This window comes from Penaeus monodon, chromosome 29, assembly GCF_015228065.2.
Source record: "Penaeus monodon isolate SGIC_2016 chromosome 29, NSTDA_Pmon_1, whole genome shotgun sequence".
In the NCBI taxonomy this organism is placed as follows: domain Eukaryota; kingdom Metazoa; phylum Arthropoda; class Malacostraca; order Decapoda; family Penaeidae; genus Penaeus; species Penaeus monodon.
Window position 1 is genome coordinate 28,299,406 of NC_051414.1, and position 558 is coordinate 28,299,963.

The following is a 558-nucleotide window of genomic DNA, read 5'->3' on the forward strand; positions in this document are numbered from 1 at the left end:
CAACGTAAAGAGGACCACTACATGGCAAGAAGAGCCGCGAGAGTCAGAGACGCATGTCTCATCTTCAAAGAGAATCTCCTTATTCAATATGCGTAAGGTCTTTGTTCTTGAATTCCAGTAGAACAATGCAATTGGTTATTCATTAGCTTCATCTTTCTCTTTATTACTATCCTCTTTTGTATGAAATGTTGATTCTTTGCACTCTTTTCATGAAAAAAAGAAAGAGAGGCGAATTATTTTTTTCAAATTATTGTTTACTTATCTGATATGTTTAATGGCGGTTTTCACCAAATTTCCAGTCATCTTCTGAAGAGAGACGAAACCTGGAGTGCCCTCAACGCCTCCCTCTGGATGAACAGGGATGTTCTCGTAGACCGCAAAAGCCGCCTAGCCTGGTGTAAGGTCTGGTCAGTCTTGACAAAAAAATATAATTGGGATTTTGAACTTATTCGCACAGTCCTGCGAAAGTGACTCAAATCAACGATAAAAGAAGAGTTGATACAAACACCAATTTGTTCGGAAATCCCACCCCAAGTTTTCTTTATTTGGAGGCTTAAG

The 558-nt window shown here is 39.1% G+C and overlaps 1 protein-coding gene across 1 annotated transcript in view; it reads left to right on the plus strand.

The window, feature by feature from the left end:
- Positions 1 to 6: 6 nt before the first annotated feature.
- The window catches only part of LOC119592102 (carbohydrate sulfotransferase 11-like), a gene marked incomplete at its 3' end in the record, with an annotated part of 2,033 nt that continues 1,481 nt past the window's right edge, over positions 7 to 558 (plus strand). The window contains 2 exon segments of the mRNA XM_037940922.1: positions 7 to 92; positions 300 to 402. Coding sequence (XP_037796850.1) covers positions 22 to 92; positions 300 to 402 — 174 coding nt within the window.